The sequence below is a fragment of the Typopeltis vanoorti genome, chromosome 13 (genome assembly GCF_054136105.1).
Source record: "Typopeltis vanoorti isolate ZY-2024b chromosome 13, IOZ_Tvanoo_1.0, whole genome shotgun sequence".
Classification (NCBI taxonomy): Eukaryota; Metazoa; Arthropoda; class Arachnida; order Uropygi; family Thelyphonidae; genus Typopeltis; species Typopeltis vanoorti.
Genome location: NC_143561.1, coordinates 72543962 through 72568338, shown reverse-complemented (window position 1 = coordinate 72568338; position 24377 = coordinate 72543962). Strand labels below are relative to the sequence as shown.

The 24377-nt window shown below is 34.7% G+C and overlaps 1 protein-coding gene across 2 annotated transcripts in view; it reads left to right on the top strand.

The window, feature by feature from the left end:
- Nucleotides 1–1644: 1644 nt before the first annotated feature.
- The window catches only part of LOC150100282 (proton channel OtopLc-like), a 121969-nt gene continuing 99236 nt past the window's right edge, over nt 1645–24377 (top strand). For both annotated transcript variants that reach the window (XM_090402747.1, XM_090402746.1), the window contains exon 1: nt 1645–1982. In XM_090402747.1, the coding sequence (XP_090258873.1) occupies nt 1675–1982 (308 nt within the window). In that variant the 5' untranslated portion in view covers nt 1645–1674. The remainder of the gene's footprint in view (nt 1983–24377) is intronic.

The following is a 24377-nucleotide window of genomic DNA, read 5'->3' as shown; positions in this document are numbered from 1 at the left end:
TATCAGCTGAATATCGGAGATATTTTACATGGCAGAAGAAGTAACGTGATGTTACCTGTAGCGTGATGAGTGAAATTCATTGGCTAATGTGTTGTGAATGCAAAGAGCGTGAATGAATTTAAGATTCAGCATGACAGATATTCTTCAGGCAAAGTACACTTTCAATAATGAGACTCTTCTGTTGTAATATGTGACTAACAATATTTGGTGTAATATTTAATATAGAATTTCATATTTAATACTTGTCCCTTGATGACTGTTTGACTCCAAGATAATTGTACAACAATAACAATAAATATTCCATAGGATGTTGAAAATCTTCACGTAGCTGTATCCAGTCCAATAGAAATGTAAATACTGCCGCTGGAATATTCTGGCGATATTTAGCTAGTCAGTTCAATAATTTTAGTTGTTATTATTTTTTATTCATTTTCGTTCATTTATAATACAATACATTGCCATGCGTATGGCTCGCATACATTTCAACAGCTGAAGCAAGACTATTATTCTCCAGACAAATGAAAACTATCTCTGAAGAGTTTAAATTTGCTTAGTATATACACAAGTAAATATGTATACAAGCAGAATATATGTTCTCTGCTTGTTCGTGTTTAGATGATATCATGGCTTTTACTAGCAATGCTTCTGTTGGAATTCAGTGTAAGATGTAGGCGTTTGTTAAGCTGTACAAGCTTGTACAGTTCTTCAATTTATAAAGTTTTTGTTATGTTTATTTTTAAACGTTAATTAGACATACAGTATTTTGCTATCTTTAGGTAATTCCTGAAATACGAAATTTGGTCGAGACAAGAAAAATTTACAAATGGTACTAAATAAAAACTTCTGTTTCTAAAGGTTCTAAATTCCATCCTACAATAATCAAAAATCATATCAGGTATTCTATTTTTTATAATATCAAAATTAACAATGGTGGATATCAGCATTTTATCATCAATGTGTACAAACGAATCAAAACTATTTCTTATAGACAATGTATTAGATCATCTTAGCAGGTTACAGATTATTTGTCTATCTTCTCTATTGTTTAGGCTTCATTGAAGGCATTAAGCTATGGCAAGTCATTCTTCAAACCTGTTAATATATTATCGCGAGATGAACAATCCTATACATCCATATCACTGACAGTTTTTTACGTGGATATTCAACTATCATCCTAAAAAAAAAAAAAAAAACTGTAAAAGGATTATTTCTTTATGAGCTATGCCGGATATATAATTAGTTATTCGTGGCATCAAAATACTACAATTAATGAAAATGATTTATTATATCTAACTATTTTTCTTGAACTAGACAGAGCCGAGAGTATTGCAACTGAACAGCGCCAATCAGTAGGCATCTGAGATCCAACAAACCACTTATTATTGAACACCAGAAAACGCCCAGTTAAATGGAAGAACTGGTAGTTTGCTGAAGCGATGTGAAGGTACCACACGCTCGTAATCCTCGTTTCTCCTTCTAGCGGAATCTGCAGTTGTCGTGTGCTGCTCTTTAAACTGTGCCGATGTTATACACAGACCAAAAGATGGCGCTGAAAGTCACATGACCAGCTCCCTTGTCCAAAGCAAAAGCGGGCGCTTCTGCTGGCTAGCGTAAAGAGACCGTCATTGTCTGGGGGTTGTTGCCAATGTCAAGGTTTTGGGGAGGTTGGGGGGTATGGCCGCTTCTGAAGATGACCAAAGCATTAATCTCAGTCTGCGACTTCGTCATGGTTCTAGTGACTCTCGCGATTCTTTTTATATGGATTTCGATCGCGGCATCGACTCGGACATTGAATTGGACGTCTGTTCGGGTGGAAGTACACAGCCAGCCACCGCGAGCAGAGACAACACGCGTAGTGCTGCCGGCGTTAGTCAAACAACCATGCCAACAAGCGGAGTGGCGGAAGGGCAATCGGAGCTGTCAAGTGAATGCTCTAGTCAACCGTATTTGGAAGGAGAATACCCCGGACCTGCAGCTACAGAGTAAGTGTGTGTGTGCGTATGCCACCTGGTGTGTATGTGTTGCCTTTGTTTGGTATATGTTAGGCTTAATGACATCCAATACATCGATAATTTACCTAAATATTAAATCTTCAACTCCGTGTCATGGAGTTGAAGTATTAAATCTTCAACTCCCTTAATACGAAAAATATTTACCACAGCGATGAACTGAACGTTTAGTTCACTGGATCCCATACACTGTTTTTATAACAACTTCAAAGTTGTTTGTCAGTTACGATTGCTTTCAAAATTCACAAATTAAAGTAAGAAATTCCAAAGGAAACTTGTATACATTACATTCGATATATAGAAGGGTGTGTATGGGGATGATCATTCCGATGTATTCAGTTTAAGCTATGCCCATTCATTCTTGTTTAAGAAAGATTTCCCGAATTCCCTTCACGGCCTAGATATTAAATTTGCGGAGCATACGGTACACGTAATATTTCTGAAATATCCAGCAGTAGCAGTCAGTTTGCAATTTCATCAGACGGCTACAAAATGTTGAAATTATTTGTTTTATGCTGAAAGAAAATGAAAACGGTAACATCAGTAATTTATTATGATTAAAAAACGAGCTGTATAATTATTATATTGATTGTCTACCTGTCGTGCGTATGTGGGTATATCAATATCAGAAGGAGAATCCTCATTAATGCATTCGCATATCTGCACATTAGAAAAAACATTGTTTCCTCATCTTTAAATCTTTATAACCTCTGGATTCAATCTTAGATTAATAATCCGGATTTCAAACTAGGTGGTAGATACTTTCATCGTCCAATATGAGACCGGGAGAAGTTCGTACCATGTTTTTTGTCGGGAGGGTCTCGAGAGGAGGAGGAGATTCCCTTACTCCAATCGTAATACTAGTGCGTGATAGGTTTTATTACCATTCTCCCGTGTGGCTATCATAAAAAATAATTTGCGAGACAATTTCCTTTTCTAATTGTGCGCAAAATTCTTAAAATATACCCTCTTTGGTCCATTCGTTAAAGTATTCTTGTCATTTATGATGACCAGTAATAATTATTTACTTGGATTGATTTGAAAAATGCAAATATCCATACAAGAATTCTTATTTATGAAGCCTCGAAGAAGTCGTAACAAAAATGTGGAAGAAAAATCAATTTTAACCATTAGCATTAAATTCTGTGGAAGTTACAGTACAAAGATGTACAGGAAACGAAATTACTATGTTGAACTCTAAATCAACGATAAAAATCCATGATATGTAATTAAAATGATTCAGTTAAATAATCAAGTTCAAACTACTTTAAACGTGAATAAATCCAGTTACCTGAACATGCTGGGAATGGGCTTATACAGAATACCGAGTGATTATAAAAAATCTAAAGCATTTCTAAAGTATCCATATTTATAAACAGTGTTTCAATCATTTTTTACTACTTTACAACAGTATTTTTGTTCCAACTGAAAGAGCACGCTCTATTAGGATATTTGTATTCTGTTACTGCAAATGTATTTTAGAATGATAAACTAAAATCGTTATTTTTAACGAAGTCAAAAAAACTAAAAAATTTGTGTGAGGCAAAAATTGACCCCTCCTTTCTTCTATTTGCCATACATCACATAAATCAGAACCTTTTCCCCCCTCACTTTTGAAAATCTTTTGAGCCTTCAGAAAAAAAAAAAAAACATTTTTGAGATACTGAAGTATTCCAGTATTCATTATTTCAAAAATTTTATGGTCTTCACATTTTGTTTTTATTTTATAGATAATTCGTCTCTACACAACATTTTCTAAGCCATATTTTAAATACACAGACTTGGATCGTAGCTCAATTCAAGATATAATACTGACACTGCATTTCTAGTTCTCACAATAAAATTTAATATTTTTATTTCGTTGTCTATTCTTGATGGACATTATCAGTGTTTACTGTTCCATCCAGAAGGTTTTCCACAGCTCATTAAAAGAGAAAATCGATTTGATAACACCACCGGGCAAGCTCAGAGCGGAAGTACCAAAAGAGGATTGAGGGATTAAGTACTACAACTTCTCTCTCTCTCTCTCTCTCTCTCTTTCCCACAACTTCAAGCAATTACTACATTCATTCAATAGCAATGTCAAACAGAACGGTGATTCTCTCGTTATATAATCAGACCTTCATACATATACGATTCTAGAAGAAGCAGTACAGAATATGACTAGAATATATTACTCATGCCATCGCTGCTGACGTCTAATCCCCCCCCCCCACCAAAAAAACAAACAAAACAAAAAAAAAAACTCGACCCGTTTGGTTACGCATTTGTGTTTTTATTCCGATGTGCCACCTGCATAAGAGCGGTGGTAGTTCGGGAAGGGGGGGGGGATTTGTACATCTGGTTTCCTTTCAGTAGAAGAATGGATACGCAGGGTTCATTCTATAGACGCAAAGGTTCATAAAAACTCCAGCTCTACTGAAGACTGTGTATCGAATAGTGGTGTGGTGGTTTAAAAACAGCGGCTGTATATCTACCTGATACACAATTCATGAAATAGGTTTAAACTACCATTTTGATATTCGACAAATCCCAGTTGCCTCATTTCAAATTCATGACTTCGTTCACGTTGCATATTGTAGTAAGCAAAAAAGAAATTCTTCATCGAGATCTTTTGCAACTTCAAGAATTTTCGATTAGATATTGTTTCTTCTTCCTCTTCTCCAAAATCTTATAATTAAAAAAAAAGTCTTCGTTCCGTTCTAATTAAAACGAAATAAAAGTCTGAATTTTTTTTTCTTTCTTATTGTTAGAATCACGAGGATTTTTTCTTTTCTTTTTTAATAGTATCGCAGAAGCTCCACAACAAAAAATGAAAAAAGAGAAAAAAATTCAACATCATTGCAGTTCTGTTACAAAATGTACTGGTTGATGAAATTCATGTGACTACAGCTTATTTGAATACCGCTAAATTCTCATTGCAGTAATGATTTCATAATACATAATTTCTTATTATTTTAAAAAAATAATACTATTAGGTACAAATTAAAAATAAGCAAGCATATCCGATAGTTCTTAAAGTTTGTTTCTAAATATTGATGAAAACCGAGTTCGTCTGAAAGGTTATTTTTATCTTATTTTTCAAGTATGTATAACTATTTAATCTGGTGGTATTATATTATTAAATTGTCCTGATTTTGTGTACTTGATTATGCAAAGAATTTGAATACGAAATATATTCAAATAACCTGCAGTTGTTCTGATTTTAATACTTGATTCAACGAGGTTACTTTATATTAATTATGGTGGATAAATCAGTAGGAAATGCTTAATACTTAATACTTTTAAATATTAACCAGTACCTTATTATGGATTATTTATCGTATTATTTATCCTTGTCTTTCTTGTTATTCCTTAAAATATAAGTAATTATTTAGCGAATTAATCATGTTTTAGTTAAGATGATATTTGATTCGTCATCGATTTCTTTTCTTTTCTTTTCTTTTCTTTTTTTTTTTTTTTAAATAAAGTACTGTCGTTATTGGTACTTTAGTTTTTGTTCATTATGCTTCCTAATTACATACAAAACCTCAACAAAAATGCAATTAAATGCTGTCATTCATATGCAGGCTGGCAAATATTTGATGTTGCTTAGTTCGAGCCGATTATGTTTGACGGATTAGCTTGTAAATCTTGTAAATAGTTGTACATATTCTATAACTATATTCCATAGATATTTAAATGTAAACCATATTTTAAACCATATTACAAATGTGTTTTACTTTTCTGCGAGAAACGGATTGCTATGTCAACCTGTGAATCGCTAAATATTTCATTTACTATTATTGGCTAAAAGCTTTCGTCTGCTTTAAATTAATGTTATGTAAGTTGGTTATTCTAGGGAAAATTGTTATTTGTGAAATTGTGAGTTGACATGGTACAGTGTTCGTATAAAAGTTCTGTAAATATGTGTTTAATAGTGAGTAACTTTCAACGTAAGTGAGATTTTAGCATATAGTATATACGTTCGAATAATTAGAATATACTTTCTTATTAAACATAAACGTATTAGCGATGTTTCCTTTAGGAAATAAAGAGTGTTAGAAGATATTAACATTGGTCACTATATCCGTGTATGTTTACTGAAGAATGCAATCGCATTATTTAAACTTTTTATTATTTACTTATTTATTATTATTATTATTTTACTTGAGATCTAAATTTATTTTAGTCAGTTATCAGAAATACCAGGATTCGGACTTTGAAACCCTCTACATGCAGAACATACCCTCCTTAAATGGAGTTAAGAAGCTAGTTAAAAGTTAAATCTTCATTCTCTTGATACATGCAAAATAAATAAATGTAATGCGATTTTTTTTATTTTTTTATTTCTATATCTACATCTTCATAGGGAGACGCTCCAGGATTACCGTCTTGGCAGAATTTTGCACGAAGTCTTCTAATATACTGTAAAACAAAAGCTAATGATACCCCAAGCATGTAGCAATATGCCCAGCGTAGCCAATAGCAACTATGCTTTGGATAAATCTAAAGCATCGGTAGCGACAGTACTTTAGATTCAAACATCGTCAACGACGAGAGAAATATTTATAGAGACTTTTGACTGAAGGGGAGTTAGTGCTCCTACAGAGATTGAGGTTTTCGTCCTGCAGAACAGAGCACATATGCGAACAAAGCACACACGAAGATATAAAAGATATATATCTTCGCATGCCATGATCCTTGATGATAGACGAATACCAGCCAAAAACATTGCAAAGACTCTGGGAATATTGAGAGAACGAGTTGGGATCATTATCCATCAATATCTGGACATGCAGACGCTCTCCCAAAAGTGGGTCCCCAAATGTTTGAATGCCGACCAAAAGAGAGAACGTGTGCTTATCATCTCAAGGGATTTTGGATCAATTTCAGAAATCAGGGGGGAACTTTATGGCTCATATTGTGACTGATGATGAAACATGGCTTCATAATTATGACTCAGAGATCAAACAACAGTCAATGGAGTGGAGACACAAAGGTTCTCCACGGTCAAAGAAGTTCCGAACCCAAAAGTCAGTAGAGAAGATTCTTGCCATTGTCTTGGGATATGGATGGTGTAATCCTTACCAAGTACCTCAAAAAAAAAAAAAAAAAGAAAAGAAAAGAAAAGAAAGAAAGAAAAAAGTGAAATTGTTACAGGAGCAGTTTATTTAACAGCTCTGAAGGAAAAACGCCGCCGGAAACTGAGCAGAGGTGTGTTGCTTTTGCAGGACAACGCACCCGTTCACACTCCTCATGAAACCCAACAGATAATTCACAACTCAAGCTTTCAATGTCTGCATCACCCACCCTATTCTCCAGACCTGGCCCTATCTGACTATTTCCTATTCCCAAATTTAAAGAAACTCAGGTTGTTTTCAATTGAAAGAAACAAAATTTACCACAGATGATGAAGTCATATCTGCAGCTGAGGACTGGTTTTGTGCAACAAGGGGAAAGACTTTTTCTCAGATAATTGCAAATGATGCAGCAGCGTTGTAACAAGTGTATATCCCATTTCACGATAAGAATGTTCTTAAATGATACTCGGCAAGTTTATATTATATTCCAAACTATTTCCAAGTTAGTTGGTTGATTTGGATTTACGACCAAACCAACTCAGGCTATGAGGAGAGTGTATTATCTCTCTTAATTAGAAACTGTTCTACGAAAGGGAAAGTGTTCTAATAGTCGGTTTGTCCTGTTCTACGAAAGGGAAAACCTTTCTGCACCTCCTTATGAGACCTGCTAACTCACTTTCAGTTAAAAAAGCCCTGATAAAGGTTCTTCACGTAAAATCTAGGTCTTTCCAACCAAAGAGCGCTATTTTCAGGAACTAACCCCAATTTAAGACATTGAATCTATGAGAAATTAGAGTTGATTTAAGACGTCTTCTCAGGAACCATCTCTCTCTCTCTCTCTCCCCTCTCTTGGTCACTATATCCGTCTATGTTTATTGGGAAGAATGCAAGAATGCAATCGCGTTATTTAAACTTTTTATTATTTACTTATTTATTATTATTATTATAATTGGGACCCACTTTAGGGAGCTTCTGCATGTCCAGATATTGATGGATAATGATCCCAACTCGTTCCCTCAATATTCCCAGTCTTTGCAATGTTTTTGGCTGGTATTCGTCTATCATCAAGAGACTATAAAGGAACGAGGACGATTATTTAGCCGTTGGAATGGCATGACGAGAGAGAGAGAGAGAGAGAGAGAGAGAGATTTGCCGAAAACTCGAGAAATTATATGTGTTCCATCTGTTCATTGGACATAATCAGATGCCCAGTATTATAATAATTTGATGAAACATGGGGTTAAAGGATTTTAAGATATGTTCTTTCTTGTGGTATATCAGTTGCTTTAATATCAATTTTGTTCTAGGTGTTATCAGAACTTTTCAGTCCCACTCGCATAGTCATTCAGATACTCGTTGATGTATAGAACACAACCATCCAGGTGGTCCTGTCGTATGCTTTTCTGGAGGCTTTAACTCTCTGAAGAGCATGGTTCCACAGGTACAGTGAATAATTCACTGTAGTGAACTATTCACTGTAACAAGTTATTTCTTTAATTTCTACGAGTTTTCTATAGTGAGGTCGACTGTATTTATTTCTCACAGTAGAAATAAAAAATAAAGCTAAAAATAATAATTTTGTAGAAATGAAACTTGTGCAACAGAAAGCCCGCATTTTTGTCTTGGAGGGCGGGGGGGGGGAAGAGTTAGGGAATTTGATCTATAAAATGGCAAGTGAATGCGCTTGTTATTCATTTATTCATATATGAATACACTTGCGCAATGCTCCTTACCTTTCCCTTTTCTTTCAACCCTCAACAAAAATGTGGACTTTCTTTCTGTTCAGCAGTATCATAAACGCAACATTGATTCCTCTTGTGAGAAAATGTACAGTCAACTCTCACTTAAAGAAACGGACTAGAGGAATAGTTTGTTATAGCGAATAGTTTACTGGGCTAAAATCCGTATCCTTGCTACTTCTTTCAGTTTCATAGTTTTTTTCTTCAGGTTTGTTTATTTATTTATTTATTTATTTTAATTTTTAAGCGTTTTATGCTTTACTGTGTCAAAGACCTTTAGTATCTACGTAGTAAATGCACTCTTGCTTTTTATATGACAAATCTTTTCATAATTCTTCAGTAGTCAGAGAACATATCAGAACAGACTATTTAACATTCTTCTTAATTTCTTTCTCCGTTTTCTTAGAAAATGAATGCTACTATTATTTTTTTCGAGAATATCATATCAACGGACCACTTTAATTTTAATTCGCCATTCTTTTGAATGATTCGAGTGGACTTTTTTTTTAACTACGTCATAACCCAGAGCTTGATTTGCAACCAAGGTCTCCGGTGTGCACATTAGTTTTTTTTTTTTTCTTCCTAGTAATTGATGATTAACTCATGAGCATCACATAACCAAAACAAAAACTTTCCAAGAAATAATATTTTCGCCACCAAAAGAAAAAAAAAAAAAGAAAAACGTTAAGCAAAATAAGGTCAACTACATTAAATACAATTGTGAATTAACAATATAATTTGTGTGTGTGTGTGTGTGTGTGTGTGTGTGTGTGTGTGTGTGTGTGTGTGTGTGTGTGTGTGTGTGTGTGTGTGTGTGTGTGTGTGTGTGTGTGTGTGTGTGTTCTGAAAAAAAAAATATAACGTGTATCTTGGCTTTACATTTTTGAGAAAACAGCCATAGCATCTAGAGAAAAACAACACAACAACTATAGCTCGAGATTAAGGAAGAACTCACTGATGAAGATTAATTAATTAACAGTAGGCGAGCCACGTGCTGACCACAATCGCTATGATAATTTGCTGTCTCTGAATTGTTCGGGTTATCTTCTGCTTCACTGATCCGTCTCTATCTTAACTGAGTTCTACAAATTACACCTCTTGGAGGGAAATCGGAAGAACAACAGAAGCTCCATGGAAAAAAATCTGGGTTCGAATCCTTCCAAGGATACGAGGAACTGTATGTACGCTTTTTTTTTTTCATCTTTGTCTGAGATAGCATTCTTCTAAGGTAAAACTGATAAAGTGGCTTGGGAACTGACTATCGATGCTATTTCTACACAACCCAAGTAATAATCCTAAGTATACTGTACATGTACCTTATAATTAAGTTTATCTTATGTAAACCTAGACCATGACTTGATTTTGATTTCGTATCCGAACCTCTTTCTCACAATTATTTTTAATCTCGTAGTCTTCAGTATTCTAATAGTGTCAAAATCTGATCAACACTGAAGCCATTCTTCTTTCCCCATTTAAAACTACTTCTTTCACTCTCTTGATTTTGTTTATAAAGTGAAACTTTTTCTTCAAAGCATGTTTTTTTTTTTTTTTAATCAGAATGCCTTAGTCGTCTGAGACAAAATAAACAAACCGCACATCATTCTTATCTCGAAAATCTCCAGTTTTCTTATATGACCAAACTATAACTAACTTAATAATGTGCCAGTTTATGTGAAAAACTACATTAAGAAGTTGTTCTAGCCCACAGCCATGAACATTAACAAAGGTGAAAAGAACTACTCGATAGAATTATTTGGGTTTTGGTGTTTCTGTTGCATTCACTAGTCTGGAAAATCTCTTGAGGCATGGAGGGAGAAAAACACGAAAGATACATTAAGATCGTGCCAGCCAACTTTTTTTGGGTTTCACAAACCACACTTTTCAGTATAAAGAAACAGAAGTCTTTTATTGCGAACAATGGCCTAAGTAAAGAAATCTTAGAGATATTATAAATAAAAAAAAATACAGAAAGGAAAAAAAAGTAACAGAAATATGATCTCGCTAATATTTCCTCAGCGAGGTCTAAAAAGTGCTCCTACAATCCGAAGTACAGTGATGCTGTTAAAGCTTCAGCTAACAGTAACGTAAACTTTGCTTAACACTAACTCGTGACTCTTTTACGCTTACTTAGATTTATACGTAATATCAGAACTGTTTTTGTAGATAGAGTTTCGTGATTTGATATGGGTTATTAATACAGTGTGTTTATTTCTTATGGTGAGTTCAGTACTCTTTCATTTGAGAGATGTTTATCATGCAAAAATAATAATCAAAATTTCGGTATGTGTGTCGAATAATAACACAACAGTTGAGAAAAATTCAGAATTCCAATAAAGTTGCTTTTGAAAAATTCCAGCTTGAGAAAAATTTGGTCGGCGTGTTATTCATAATTGCTATTTGTCGCTTCATTTATCTTTTCTTCGTTTAGAATATTCTGTAACATTATAACTAATACCTTTTTTAGAATCTTACATATCCCTGCAGTTATATTGCAGACACAAGTAAGATATCTATACTAGAATAACCGAAAATCCTGATCTGTCTTCGGATCCGGAACTATTGTGTGATGTCACTTTTTTTTTCCTTTTTCAGTTGTTCTTAAATACCTCTACTAAGTTAACTCTTAACTTTTATAGCTCTTACACCTTCTTATTTCACTAGTGTTTGCCCTGTATCTTGAAATTACAATACTATACGATATTCCGAAATAAAAATAAAGATTTATCTCTTTTTAGGAGAATAAGAGCTAAGAGGATCATAACTTTCTGGTTACTGTACTGGTGCTTTTACCTAATAACAGAGAACTCCACTAATTTCAGAAAATCTTTTAAAAAACTTTCCGAATGTGTTGTCTTATTTATTACTATATTAGTACTATATTTACTTAAAACTCTTTTATATAAGTAAATCCTTATCACGCAAAGAAGGAGAAATAGTAGGAATTGATACCATAATTTATTTATTTTAAGACTGTGTTTTAAAAAATAAAGTAGATCACATTACATGTGACAATGCATCTTTCATAGGATAAGTTGAATCGATGAAAAGAGCATTAACATCCTCATATGACCAAGATAGCGCCATGAAGGCATCTCCTTCCATCTTGCAGTTAATAGTGTAAAATGCCAGGAGATTGAAAACAGTCATGCGCAAGGTGTGCACAGTGGCCCAATTTCTATATGTCAAGTGTGCTCCAGCGAAAAAATTCTTAAAAGCAGGACAGATATCCAAATCTCTCTCTCTCTCTCTCTCTCTCTCTTTCTCTCATGCATTTGATTCATGACAGGGACGGAATGCTTTATCAGCAACGGAATAGAAATCGCATGAAAGAAATGTTCATTGTCGTTAAAGACACGTGACACCAATTGCTCCTATGCCTGGAAAAAAGTCACAGTGGGATACATGAATAAACAAACATCTCTGGCAACCAAGTGGAAAAGTAATTGAATCGACGTCGACTTGGTACACACCAATGTATAGTACTCTATTCTAGCCTGGATACTTATGTGCTTTTATGCATGTATGTCAGAATTAAATCCTTTATGTGAAGATTGCTTGTCTTGGTTTTTGAAATTTCCAGAAAAAAACTCAAACTTGCTGCTAAATGGTAATTTTTTTTTTTTGCATAAGAATTTCAAATTGAATGTTGAGTGTGACACATTCGACGCTAAACATCGTTGCCTACTTAGAAGCATGCATATTGGAGGAAGGATTCTGAAATTGATACCAATACTGATATTATACAGAAAACTTAAAAATTTACCACTTTATTCTATGTAAAAAGGAAAAGAAACGGCAAGCCTCTATCCATTCACAATTCAGTTCACTTTTAAACACACCACACGACATTTCTCTCTCTCTCCATTTAGTTTTCTTCCAAGCTTTAGTACCATTATTTGGAAAAAACAAAACAAAACAATGAATACTAAATAACTTCCTTCACATGTAGCTTTTGAATTTACAATGACAAAACATTTCACTTCATGCTGTGATAACTGTCTTTCTTCTTCCAAACCCACAACTCGTCCATACTAGTTTGTTTTAGGTTCATTTTCTGGATTACCATTAAAATAATGCAGGATTCAAAGTTTTATATCATGAATGATCATCATCATCATTTTGTAGAAAGAGACCTTATTCTATTTAACAGACTTTTTTTCCGGACTCCTTCAAAATTCCTTGTAATTGTATTGTATTTTAATAAAGCACACTCCATAAAACATTGTACTTGAAGAAGGGCTAGTTCCTCTCTATCTGGATAAGTTTTACTTATTACCTTTATTTCACCGGCTCGAAATTTTCGCATAATAGCAGTGTGTGTGTGTGTGTGTGTGTGTGTGTGTGTGTGTGTGTGTGTGTGTGTGTGTGTTCAACTGTAACAGATGATGCTTTTTAGTTATAATGGTACATTGCTTTAACTGATGAGCCTCCCAATCTTACAACACATCTGTACGGCAAACTCGCCGCAAATCGTATCGTCACGTGCTGGAACTATCGATTGGTAGTGGGTTTCCTTCCTCTCTCCACCCCCAAACACTACTCCCATGTTACTTATGCATGTGTGTGTGTGTGTGTTTGCATATTCCATCACATTTACCCTGAATGTATTGTTAGAAATCTGCTCTTTGATGTGTATTTAACTTAATTACATTTTTTTACATACAAGCTACCTCTCTCTCTCTCTCTCTCTCTCTCACTCTCAGACATGTCATAAAGGTAGGGAATAAATCCTGACCACTGACGAGATCGTAACTGCAGTCGATAGAACCAGAATGGGATCGTTATTGGCCACGAGTCTCTGTCGGCTCAGTTTTGCACACTTCCTACAACCGTAAAGCTTTAGCGTCTCATGATCCGCCTCAGGTTTGTTGTGGACAAGTATGTCGATGTGTGTGTGTGTGTGTGTGTGTGTGTGTGTGTGTGTGTAGATGCGTATTTGTTGCCTATAAAGTGAATGCCCTCTCTTTGTATCGCCTAAAGAATATAGAAAAATGTCTATCTTTTGATGTAATGTGCCGAAAAATAATACTACTATTTCCTATATATATAACAGTTACAATGCCCTTTTTTAGGACATTGTAACTGTTTTATCTATAGTCGATTTGCGTGTAAAAACAAACATCGCATAAATACTTCAATAAAACAGGAATGCAAAATATAAATAATAACAAATATATTAATATACCCTTTAAAGAAACACGCAGATATTAAACATCGATAAAAAAAATCGATTTTTTTTTAAATCTTTGTTTTATTACTTTAAATCCGGTTTCGAAAAGTATAATGCACCATTGATAGGTAGCTCAGTTTAGGATTCTCAGGATCAAACAGTCGTGTGATTTATTTTACGGAATAATCTGACGATTATTGAAGTGCGTAATGATATTGGCATTTTATATTTAGCTTTTGAAATCTGGATTGTTAGTTGTCTAAAGTTGAACTTTTTCAGCATTTTATTTCCATATTAGAATTATCGGATATATATTTAGATGAGTTATCAGCTAGGATTTTGCGAAAATGTGCAAGGGAACTGGCAATGCTTTTGACTAGGCTCTTTAAGTCTTAGCTCTGGTAGAGTTCCAAAGGAGTGGAAAGAGGACAAAATAATTCTTTTGCATAAGGGAGGTTCTAAGACTGCAGTACAAATTATAGTCGAGAAATTTAAAGTGATGCATTTAGGGATAAATAAATTACAAGCCGTATATCACACTGATGGCAATGTATTCCATCAGGGTGATACAGACGATGGAATACATCTCCAGGAAATAGATGAAACTAGAGATTTAGTGGTGGTGGTAGACAGAGAGTTAAAGTTTAGAGGACACGTTGCTAAGATTGCGAAGGTAGTCCATAAGATTACTTAGCTATTGAAGAACACATTAACAAGAAGAGACAGGAAGTTTTTATTCCTCTTTATAAGACCTTGATACGCCCAAATCTATGCTGAAGTCTGGTTCCCTGGGTTTCTTGGGGATGAGGAAGCAGTGGAGAGGATTCAGAGGCGACCTTACGAGGATAGATTGAGGGGATGTGGACTGCAGAAGTTGGTTGATAGGAGAAAAAGAGGGGAATGATAGAAACATTTAAGTTGCTTAAAGGGCTTTATAGGATTGATGCTGGGGAAATGTTTCAGTACTTGGCTAGAGGAAACAGAACAAGGGTTCATGCCTGGAAGTTGAATAAAGGTGTGGTTAGTAGAGGTGTGAGGACTAGATTTTTTGCTTGGAGAGTTGTGAATGAGTTGAATGGGTTGCCAGAGTCTGTTGTTAGTGTTTTGTTTGTTAGTAGGTTCAAGGAGAGGTATGATAAATTGTGCAGATAGACTGGGTCTCCTGCGATGAGTCTTCAGACTCCATGGAAGTGCCCGTATAATAATAATAATATATAATTGTTCAACAAAAATTCTAGCATTTTATATTTTAATTTTTACACTGCGAGAACCCTTGAGATTCGTCCGTGTTTTTTGTCCTGGTTCTTCCCTAGCAAAGACGGGCCTGACTACAGAAATCTCCTGGAGTCCGATTTATCTGGAAAATTGTAATAATGGCCTCACTACAATATCGCTTACAGGCAGACTCATTGTAGGAAATTATAATAACGCTTAAGAAACTATGGCGAAATAAGTAAGCTTGGCATAAATATTTTTCAAGCAGTTCCTAGATATTTGAAGTAAATTTAGTGAAATGATTAATTTTAATGATAATAGACTGATTAATTGTGACAATTTATATTGTAGAATTCATCTGCTTGTTTACACATACTAAATTACTTTTTCCTACTGTTAATTAAATAATTATGATAATTATGAAGATATTTAATTTAAACGCAACGTACTACCATAGCTTTAATAGTGTAATTATACCTAAAATCACTCTATGCTAACTTCAAAGTGCATTTTTGAACATAAACGAAATGATGGAAATCGATTATTTCAATGTGATTCTGGGCCATAACTACGCTGCTGCATGGCTGGATTAGTGACTAATCATCAGTTGGTTAATTCTTTACTATCACAGTCTGAACAGTTATAGCATCAACTGTTTCGGTAATGATTAATAACCAACTCTGGTTATATCATATTGAGACTTGTTTTAAATTTTCGCCATCATTACAGCTAAAAAAAGAAAAAAAAACATTGATGCATACACCATCACTTTGGAACTACAGACTCTGATGTATATGATAAACATCTTATTGGGAGGGTTGTTTAATGTAATTGCTATTTTTAACGTATTTTAAACTGATCGTGTAACCTCGAAATGTATGTCATGTGATATTATAAATTAGTTGACTTGACTTAGAAAATTCCACTGATCCACCTTTGAAACACGATTTCAGAGTCTATATCTCCTTAACTAAGCAAAGTTCCCTATCAACTTATTTATCCCAGGATGGCATTAATTATCAGCAACCACAGTATTAAATTCCTAGCACATTTAAAGCTTAATGTAAGAGCAAACGTGTTTATACTAGAGGAGCACAGCATATCGCAGTCTTTATAAACATTCATTTATGCGTTTGACATTTGAAGTGAACCAAGAATATAGGATAAATACAGTCTTAATGAGGAAATATTGGGTATTCTTAATGAGGAAATATTGTAATGTTTCAGTATTATCAGCAGAATGCGCTAATAATACTGAAACATTATAAAGGTCACAGTGTCCTAGAACTAAGTGATAACTGAGCTGAAATTGGTCCTGATATCTGAAGGATATTATGCATCCTGTAGATAGTCAAACTCAACATCTGCATACATCTACATTCGTGTACTTTATGAGAAGTGAACCGGGATATATTCAAATATGCACCCCGTTTAACATCAAGCTACTATGAGAAAAACAAACGAATGCAAACTTCTGATATTTCCATGGTTATGTTGAAATTATTCAGTTTTCCAGCATAAAGACCATATAAATCTAAGATAAAACTTTATTAGTTTCACACTTCTGTACGAGTTTCGTATATTTTTATTTACTTATTTATTTTACTTTTTTTTTCCCCATTACATGAGCTTCTAAACACTCATTTAGGACGGGAGGACACCATCCTCGCTACAACCTACTGTCTACTCACAATGCCATTTATCTTCCACTAACAGTATATTCTACGAGGGTGGTCTGAAAAGTTCCCGGCCTAACAATGAAAAAACGAATTTATAATTTAAAAATTATTTTTATTTTTCAACATAATCTCACTTAAGACTAATCCATTTATTCCGGCGATGCTCCAGCGCTGGGTTAAATGTATCCCGTCCTTGTAGTGGTTCTCAGTAAGATCTGCAAAATACCTCTCTACAGCTGCAATCACCTCTTGATTCGAAGAAAAACGCTGACCAGCAAGGAAAAGTTTTAGTTTTGGGAAGAGATAGAAGTCAGAGGGGCCAAATCTGGGGAATAGGGTGAATGTTCCAACCCATTGCCAAAACACCTTTGTGGGCAGGTGCATTGTCTTGATCAAAGATGATTTTTTTTTTTTTTTCTTCTGCAAACCGGGACTTTTCTCGCGAATTTTTTCGCCTAGCCTGGTTAAAAGATCGGAATAATATTCCCCGGTTATTGTTTTACCCTTTTCAAGATAATTAATAAATAAAATGCCTTTAGCATCCCAAAACCAATGCCATGACCTTTTCTGCTGATCGAGCCGACTTTGTCTTCTTTGGCGCTGAACAACCGGCTTCTGTTCACTGTTTTGGCTGCTGTTTGGATTCGGTGTGTAATGGTGAATCCAAGTCTCATCCATGGTAAAAAATCAAAATCAAAGCACAAAAGCAGTTTTATTCTTGTTAAAACCCTCCAAGCACTGTTCAGAGATTTTCATGCGAGTGTGTTTTTGATCTGCTGTGAGCAAGCGCGACATTCATCTTTCGCAAAGCTTTTTCATATGCAATTCTTCATGCAAAATATATCCTACATGTTCTACACAAACAATACTTGAAGATGATCCTTCACGCGGATCATCTTCAAGGCTGGTATGGCCACGTTTAAACTTGAGAGCCCATTTCTTAATTATCGGAAACGAAGGAGAAGAGTGCCCATAAGCTTTTATGAACTTCGAATGAATTTCTTTTGGCGTTAAGCCTTCTTTTACAAAGAATTTTATAACTGCACGATACTCAATTTTATGCATTTCATGGGATACAGCAACAAAACACTTTTGCTTCAGACAGCTGTATAAAACAGACTACTTGATAGAATGACTTGCAATTTCACATGGATGCTTATGACAGATGTACCAACTTAGGTAAAAAAAAAAAAAAACTTGCCAATAGTGTTGCCATCTATGGTCGAGGCCGAGCACTTTTCAGACCACCCTCGTATGTAAATTAGGTATGGTCTCAATAAGATCCAGGGTCAAAATGTTTTGAATTTATCTATTGTAAACGAGGGAGAAAATAGAAAATACCATCTATCTGATGGTAGTACATTGGTTAAAACAATACAAATAGACAAATAAGATGAGTCCTTGGACTCTTTGGAGGTGCTACGTAATAATAAACCCAAGAATATGTCAAAAACCATAACTTATTAACTTTCGGCCCATTTCTGGCTTAGGCAGTCTAGATGTAGGTGTGTATGTATTTTTCTTTTACCTGATATTTCCACTACAAATAATCGGATTGAAATCAAAATTAACTTAAATACTAAACACCGAGATATTAAATACTGAAGTTGATTAAATTCTATGTAGTGCGAAATTATTAATATCTATTCCTTCCAGCCAGAATGGAGTTACAACTACATATAATTTCGAAGCATTTGGTCCCCCCCCCTTGCAAATAGTCCATTTGAAACAAAAACTGGATGTTTGGACAAATTTGTAGGCTTCCAAATACCGAATTTCAGTAAATCCATGTAGCCATAACTTGGATGTAGACGGAGACCGACTAACAAAACTAATCTAATAGGTATGCTTACTCATTTTGCAACACGCTTAAAAAATGAGTCGAAGTTTCATAAAGTGCATGGCGCACTTTATTTACTTTTCAGATTTTTACAAAAGTACTACCATCCATAAAGCTATTTTCACAAAATTCATACTGTATGGCGTATTAACAGTTACAAAAGGCTGTTTAATGAAAAGTGTATTTAATCGCATATAATAATTTTCAGAGTGGTTGCTAAGTTTTTTTTCTCCCTAAACGGACTGGTTATTGCAAAACGATAGGGAAATCTTATCAGATTTCCCCATCAATGCTGGAGTGCCTCCAGGGTTCTGCTCTTATTTACCCTCTTCCTCCTTTACATCAATGACCTCCTTTCTTTGATTTCAAATCATATTCACAGCTTCGCCGACGACAATACCCTTCATACCTCATTCTTCCAGTGACTTGAATATTGACATCCTCAACATCCTGAAATGGAGTGAACACGACTTAGTAAATTTCAATGCCAAAAAAACTCAAGCCTATCTTATTACCAGCAAGAAAAATCCTACCCTTCATCTCTCATTTTTGATAATGTTCCAGTTTCCTTTCAAGATAAACTTTCTCTTCTTGGATTGACTGTCACATTCATCTTATCCTGGCACACACGTATTACTTATATATCCTCCTTAGCCTCTGAAAAACGTGGTGTTCAACTCCTAACACTCAATAAGTCTCAGTTCCGTCTAACTTTGGAGTACTGTTCCCACATTTCGGGTGGAACATCCAAGAACATCCCTCTCTCCGAGAATTCTTGATGATGATGATGATGATGATGATGATATTCAGAAGGATCAATCCTATTAATAGACGACGTTCCGTCGCAAACTCCCTTCAGTTACTTTATCATACGGTCATTGCTCCCCTGAATTGGCTGCTACCATTCCTCCAATTTTTTTTAACCACAGAAGAACTAGAGTAGAAGCTGGACAGTGTATGGGTGTTGGCCAGCGGCTTCTCATCAGCTTCCTTCATCCACCTGTATTCTTTAGAGCAATCGCCCCCATACTGCTTTTACCACTGAGTACAACCTCCTACTCTTTAAGAAACATTAACAGGTTACATTTTTTCCTTAATCACTTTCCCACACATGACACCGTAATGTTATATGTCTTGTGACCGTTCATGTATGGGTCAATATATATATATATATATATATATGTGTAAACCCTTGGAATTCGTTGAGTTGTTTCATTCGGACCATTCTAATAGCAACAGTAGGAAAAATTACATAAAATATGTCTACAGTATACATTTTAATCAGTTCAATCCATAACCAAAAAAAGCTCCAGACTGAATTTCGATAATGATGTCACTACAAGGATGGCATTACGAAACAAATTTCCTTACTTTTTTTATTATTATTGGTAATTCCATTTGTGGTAATTATCCACGAAAGGTCGAATACCTATAATATACTGATATTGTGTATTAACAGTTAATATACAAGAGTAGGCCCAGAATTAGATAAGCAAGTAACCCTTGAATTGTTTTGAAACTAATACGTTCTTTTTTCCCTTTCATGCAACTCAAACCTTTCTTAAGTGGAAGTGTTACACCAGGCAATGAAAATTATCTAAATAAAGACTTTCACAAATAGGCTACTGTGTGATTCGAATCCGCTGTCTGTGTAGCAACCATCCATGAAAGGTTGAATACCCGAATGTCTATAACTTACAAAGAACCGTGGGGTGTATCAGTCTAGTAGCCGGCGACAAAGTAGTTGTCTTAACAAGATTTGCACCTGGCTCTCGTAATTCCAGTCAGGCCTGCCAGACAGGCAACATGTGGCTCAGAAACCTGCATTGTGTTACTACATATTCTTAACTTTTAAAATCTAATAAACTATATTCTGTTTTCACAGTTCTGTCTTGTTTCTTTTTCAGTCATACAATTTGTTTTGTAACTTATGCTTTTGATTAGTGTAATGCAAAGTTCTCTCATGTTTCTCCTTTCCTTTATTTTATTTTGGGGAGGGATGAGTGATAACTGATGTGATCCAACTGGTAGAGATTAATTTAATGAAAAAATATTTACTTTTTGTATTTGCAAGTAGACATCGCGAAATGCAAATAAAAGAAAAGTCTCAAGGAAAAGAATGTATGATATCTGCTGATTTATTTTTAACGTACTTAATTTATATTGTTTTCAGACTTAAGTTATATTTTCATGTTTTGCACTGGATTTTATCATACATATGTACTACTGAACTGATACATTTCATACCATTTCAATTTTATATTCATCTTCTTGTGCTATCCTTTGATTTGAAAAAAAAAAAAAAAAAACTTCGTTTATTGTGTGAGCAAAATTAATCACCAGATGGCAGCAGTTGCATTAAATAGTTAGGCTGACAGTCATTAGAGCAGTGTTTCTCAACGTTTCTTGGATCATGCTCCACCTCAACGTCTCAAAGATTTTGATGCCCCCCCCCTCTAACATAATAGTCAGCCAAGTTCTGAAAAAGTATAATATAAATATGTATAAATATGTACATGTACATTTTCTAATTGCCCCCCTAAAATAATCAAATTGTCCCCTGTGGGGCGTACGCCCCACGTTGAGAAACACTGCATTAGAGCAAATACCTATACTTTGTAATGCAATGCCTGTCAAACTTTTTGTTCATCGAGGATTTATATGAAGGATTATAACGCCGGTAGCTTCTAGAAGTAAGACCTTTCAACTGATTATGAGTAAACAAAGGTCTTATTTATATCTCAAGGTTGCCCTGCTAATAGATAAACTTGACCTCTGGATTTCCAAGACGGACTTCCAGACGATTTTTGATATTTTAATAAGTGCGGTCATTGATGTATAACAGTCCCTTAAGTCTTCGTTGAATTAATTGACTTATCTTGGCTGGAAAGTCTTCTAGCAATTATAGTAGGAAGAGCTGATTGAATAGTATCTTTCTTTCAATATCTGTATGTGGGTCGCTCATATCAACACTTGATCTAACCTCATTCCGAGAGTATAAGGAATATCTGTTTCGCTAAATTCCCACTTTCTAAAATCAGCGAAATCAGAAGTCTTTCTCAGAAACGGCTATTTTATGTATTTGGTTCCTGTTTCCAGACAATTTTATCATATTAGTTTATTTTAGGGATCTTGATAACAATTCAGAATGTCTTCCCAGGTCTGAGCATGCAGCAAAGGCGTAGCTAGGGGAGTGTGATCTGCCCCGGGCGACACTTTGGAACTTTTGCAGTTAATTCAAAAATACAGTCTCGAGAACTCATATCCAAATATTGTAATACTACCGCGAATTTTCCTCACAACTGCTGTAAGTGTTTCTAGTTGTGAGAGGAGTTTTTCTAAATTAAAAATGATTAAGAATTACCTACATTACTACGAAATAGACTTCGCAAATGTCATCGACGATTTTGCTAACAGAAAAGCAAGAAAAAATACCATTTTAGAATGTTGAAATTAAAGTTTTACTTGAAAAATAAACATAGTGTTTATTTTTCAAGTCCCTATTCGTCATTTTGACTTTTTGTAATATTTTTGGTGTGTATTGAGAGGGGCGACAAACTCAGGGACCGCCCCGGGCGACAAAAGCTCTAGCTACACCGCTGGCATGCAGTATGATTTATTGACTCGTCTGATGGTATAAATAAATAAAAAGTAAAATAATTAAACAAAAAATTGCCATCATCATCTAAACGCAGTATTAAGACTATATGAATCTCTTTTCTGGGTCCTATAATTGCTTTTCGGATATTAAAATTATTAAAAATCAACTAACATTCACACCATAACATTACAGCGAATTTACTCAACAGATGTTATTTTTAAGCTAAGTTTTTATTCTATTAACTGATAATTCATGTTTGTTTTCATGTACATGATAATCATGTGTATGAAAGCAAACATTTGTTTAGCCAAATTCGAATTTCAGTAGTTATTAGTGGTACTCATACTGAAGGATTTAAAAATAAAATAAAATAAAATATTGGATGATTTAATGTTTAATGACCTAACATTGAACATTTACAAGCTAACCTTTCGCTGCAAAATATAAAATATAATGTACCCACTTAAAACGCTTTCAATGAATACACTTATTGAAATGACCTAAAAAAACAAGGTCACGTGTTTGATGCCTTGTGCATGTTTGAGGGGTAGGGGGAATGATCTGTCTTGGGCAACTTCCAAAAAAGCAGTCATTGTAATTTGAATTTCAATTTTGCAATAACTGTCTTGGTTCTAAAATAATTCGCTATTGGATTGTTAGGTCATTTTTCTTTCTTTCTTCTTCTTCTTTCTAAATAACTAACGTGTTCCCCATCCATCTGTCTACAATGCACAAAGTTTCATTTAATACAAAGTTTCTCTGTTAGATGTAGGTAGAAGAAAATCTCCTAGGTTGTCATATAGGCCAAAGAGGTTAAGATCCTTAAAGTTTTTATTTTATTTATTTTTTTTTTCGATATTGATGGAATGCATTAAGATCTCGTTTTAAAAGATTAGTCTATGAACCAACATCTCTCTCATATGTCTGCAGCATCTACGAAAAGATGTGCAGTGTAAAAAATGAGCAACTGCGCACTGAAGATCGGTTCTTTCCACCAAGTCAATGCTTTCGCTAACTTTGCTTTTACTTGTGTAAGAATGCTTGTTCATGAACAGCAGGACCATTGTTATTTCAACGTCCTCCTCCTCCAGCCTGTGACATTTTATTTTCTAAAAGAAAGCTGACATTATAAAGAAAAGTAGATTCGATAGAGCATCGTCGCATTTTTAAATTAAAAAAAATAGCGGACTATACTTGCCAAGTTCAAACTAGAGGCATTCGTAAATATTTCTAGTAACGGTGAAAAGGCTCACTGAGTTTCGGGAAAACTTCAACAACATGACAGAAATAAAATTTACACCTTTAGAAGGAACTTCGAAAACTGGTATTCTGGTGAAATGCAATGCATTCTATAATAATATTTTACTTGTTCCTAAACAAGGCTAAAGTTGTCCGTTGGTTCCATGAGTAGGGATGTGCAGATGAGAAGGGGGTGAACGAGAAAAGATCAACGTGTATCCTTACTCATCTGCATATTCCCACCCACAGTGCCAACAGACAACTTCACTCCAGGAACTTGTTCAGGAAAAGTGAGTAAAATATTATTATGGAATGCCTAAAATTTCCTAGCAAAACCTTTTGTTTTGCTAGGGTAGCAAAACAAAAGGTTTCAAGCTGAATCTATTTCTGTCTGCTGTTTTCTTTCTTCTGGTCACTAAAAACAGTAGGCTCAAATAACTTTCATCTGTACGAAGATGGTCTGTTTTGTCCATAACGTGGTAAAATTCTAACGTAACCTTTTGTTATTTGACGTAACGTTCTGCAACAGTTTGTTTATAGTTTTTCAGAATTTTTATATTGTCGATTTCATCATATGTACTGTAGTTTCCAAGGATTACCGAAAACCATCGGCTGTTTCTACAGTACTATACGTCTGAATTGTTGTTGTGTACAGGCAGCCAGATTACAAGAAATTGTAATATTTTCTTTCACACTCGAATTATATTTCACATGTATATGAAACATATATGTCAAACAACAGCTACAAAAGAAAAGTTCGGTCATTCTGCAGGAAAAGAGTAAATAAAGTAAACAAAGAAATTCGTAAACTCTACTAGCACA